At 44.5% G+C, this 3,290-nt stretch overlaps 1 protein-coding gene across 1 annotated transcript in view; it reads right to left on the bottom strand.

Annotated features, from left to right (window-relative positions):
• WSB2 (WD repeat and SOCS box containing 2) overlaps positions 1 to 2,022 on the bottom strand; it is a 17,340-nt gene extending 15,318 nt beyond the window's left edge. Inside the window, exon 1 of the mRNA XM_003789933.3 lies at positions 1,330 to 2,022. Within this exon, the coding sequence (XP_003789981.1) occupies positions 1,330 to 1,517 (188 nt within the window). The 5' untranslated portion in view covers positions 1,518 to 2,022. The remainder of the gene's footprint in view (positions 1 to 1,329) is intronic.
• Between the last annotated feature and the right edge of the window lie 1,268 nt (positions 2,023 to 3,290).

Genomic DNA, 3,290 nt, shown 5'->3' with positions numbered 1-3,290 from the left:
AGGCACACAAAGGGCCAATAAGCACATGAAAAGATGGTCCACCTTGGTAGTCATAAGAGAAATGCAAATCAAAACCACAGAGATGCCACTTCACACCCACTACCATAGCTAGGCTATAATCAAAAAGACAGACAATAACAAATGTTGGGGCTTAGCATCTGTAGCTCAAATGGCTAAGGTGCCAGCCACATACACCAGAGCTGGCAGGTTCGAATCCAGCCCGGGCCGGCCAAACAACAACTATAACCAAAAAATAGCCAGGTGTTGCGGCGGGCACCTGTGGTCCCAGCTACTTGGGAGGCGGAGGCAAGAGAATCATTTAACCCCAGGAGTTGGAGGTTGCTGTGAGCTGTGATGCTACAGCACTCTACCCAGGGTGAAAGCTTGAGGCTCTGTCTCAAAAAAAAAAGTTGGTAAGGGTATGGAGAATTTGAAAGCCAATTATGGTGCTGGTGGGAAATAGTGCAGTTACTCTGGAAAACAGCCTGACAGTTCCTTAAACAGTTAAACATAGAAAACACACGTCTACGCAAAAACATATACATAAATGTTCACAGCAGCACTATTTATAAAAGCCAAAAAGTGAAAACAACCCAAATGTCCATCAACTGATGGATGTATAAACAAAATCTGGCATCTCCATACAATGCAATATTACCTGGCAATAAAGGGGAATGAAGCACTGATACAGGACATAATACTTAACATGACTGAACTGGGAAAACATGATGAAAGATGGTGCAAGAAGCTAGTCAAAAAAGGCTACATATTGTATGAGTCCATTAATAGGAAATGTCTGGAACAGGCAAATCTACAGAGACGAAAAGTAGATCAGGGGTTCCCTGGAGAGTTGGGAGGGCATGGCAGAGCTGACAGATAAAAGCTCTTTTTGAGGGCAGCGCCTGTGGCTCAAAGGAGTAGGGCGCTGGCCCCATATGCCGGAGGTGGTGGGTTCAAACCCAGCCCCTGCCAAAAACTGCAAAAAAAAATAAATAAATAAAGCTCTTTTTGAGATAATAAAAATGGTCTCAAATTAGTGATGGTGCTGGATACACAACTCTGTGAATATGCTGAAAGCCATCGTACCCTCACTAACTGTACCGACTCTGTGGGTGGTATATAAATTACATCTCAATAAAGCTGTAAAAAAAAACAACCTGGGGTAACATAATCTTTGATAGAATTGACCTTGACACGTATAGAACATGGGGCTCTGGAAACTCTCCTATCAATTCCTAAACTGGCAAAAGAATGGGATGTAACTTGGGAAAGTGCCCAGGTCTCCCATCACGAAAATTCCTTTGGGGACCCAGGTGTCAGGGTACTTACAACTGCTCCTCCAGCGGCCAGGGGATCAGCTTGACTATGCAGTGTCCTTGAGACCAAGCGAACCAGGAACCATCTGGGGAGAAGGCGACACTCCAGGTTTCACAGCTCGACTTCCAATCAAACTGGTGGGGGCGCCCAGGCTTGAGTTCAGCCAGCAGCAGAGGTTCCTCTGGAGCAGGAGATAGCATGCTTCAAACAGGCACCCTCACTCCTGACCAGACCACCCGGTCAGAGGAAAGCTGCTGTATCCCCAGCAAAGGGCAACATTATAGATTCCCAGAGGGAGTTGTCGTTTAAATGACCCCAGGCAATAACAGTAGCCACAGGCCACATTCCACTGCGGTTACTAACTCCTGGCACTCCCCACTGCTGGTTAACCATGACTCAGAGTAACCTTTGTGCTGGTGAACCCACTGAATGAAGGCCTCATTTTCCTATGAATGCTTGAAGAGGAAGAAAGTGAAGAGATAGCCAGGCCAGGAATATGCCAATTATGAGGGTTTTCAATCCATTCAAGGTCTCTTCAAAAGAACCTACTGCCTGGAAGTGGACTCCTTCTCACTCCTCAGAATCCTACTCATCAGCAAGACCCAAACCTTGCTTCTTCTCACTCAGACCTGATTTCATCTTCCCCATCCCTCCTGCTACCAACTCCTCTGCCCTGGCTTAAACTTTTTTTCTTTTTACGAAACAGAGTCTCACTTTGTCACGTCAGTAGAGTACTATGGCGTCATAGCTCACAGCAACCTCAAACTCTTGGGCTCAAGTGATTCTCTTGCCTCAGCCTCCTAAGTTGCTAGGACTACAGGCGCTCGCCAGCTAACTAGCTTAAACTTTTTTTTTTTTTTTTTTTTGGCCAGGGCTGGGTTTGAACCCACAACCTCTGGTACATGGGGCCAGAGCCCTATTCCTTTGAGCTACAGGCGCCACCCAAACTAGCTTAAACTTTTACCAGTATCTCATTTTACCCAAATCTTTTGCTAGACCCTCCAATCAGTCTTTGCCCCTAGAGACCCTGCAAAACCTGAAAAACGAATCAAATCACTTCTTTCAAACATCCCAAGGCTCCCACAACAAAGCTTCGGAGCCCAGGCCTGCCACCTCAGGCCACTGGTCTCAGCCCTCCAGTCCAGCCTCCTTTCCACTACACATCTCCTGGCACAGCACATTCTGGCCATACAAGTCTCCTTGAGGTGACTGGAGCTCCTTTGTGTTCACACTTGCACTCATTTTCTGCTTACGGATTCCCAACTAAGAAAGGCACTCTGATCTCACACTATCAAAACAAAAATAAGTCCCACCTTATTTATTTCATTTTTGCCTGTCATAACCAATCTCCTCCCCAATTCCAACATCAAGATAATTTAACCTTCGTTTCTCCCTGGACCTGACATCTTGCAAGGGAGTAGGCACTGAATTGGTGCTCCTAGTTCAATTCTCTGCACTGATGGAAGAGTTAGAAGGCCCAATGAAGTTCAAAAGTCCAAGCCCTTCTGGACTTTCTGACCACTCTGACATACTGGCTCCATCATGAATGGTCACTACCTGATGTATATATTCCACATCAGTAGTTCCAGTCTTTTACCCTTTTATGTCTGTTACCAGATAGATACTAAACAATCCATATTTCATGTTTTAAGCCACATCTTTACAGGTGTCCTTATATTTGGACCTTGCTGAAATCAGGCTGTATCTTAGAATAGAATGACTTTCATAGTTTAATAGGCAGTTTCTTTCCTCAGTGATAGACAAGGGTAATACAATCCATGTTATCTTCAATTCAATAAAACATATGGTAAAGGTGCATATATATGCATACATAGTTATGTGTATGTATATATATGTACATTTTCTGGTAAATGCATTATAGGAAAATACATAAATGCAAAAGCTGCCCAGAAACCATCCAGCCATGTAATATGAAAAATAGAGACATGCATGGCTAGATACCTTCTGGACAG

The sequence above is a fragment of the Otolemur garnettii genome, unplaced genomic scaffold (genome assembly GCF_000181295.1).
Source record: "Otolemur garnettii isolate 467f Iridium unplaced genomic scaffold, OtoGar3 scaffold00038, whole genome shotgun sequence".
Lineage (NCBI taxonomy): Eukaryota > Metazoa > Chordata > Mammalia > Primates > Galagidae > Otolemur > Otolemur garnettii.
This window is presented reverse-complemented; position numbering and strand designations above follow the sequence as displayed.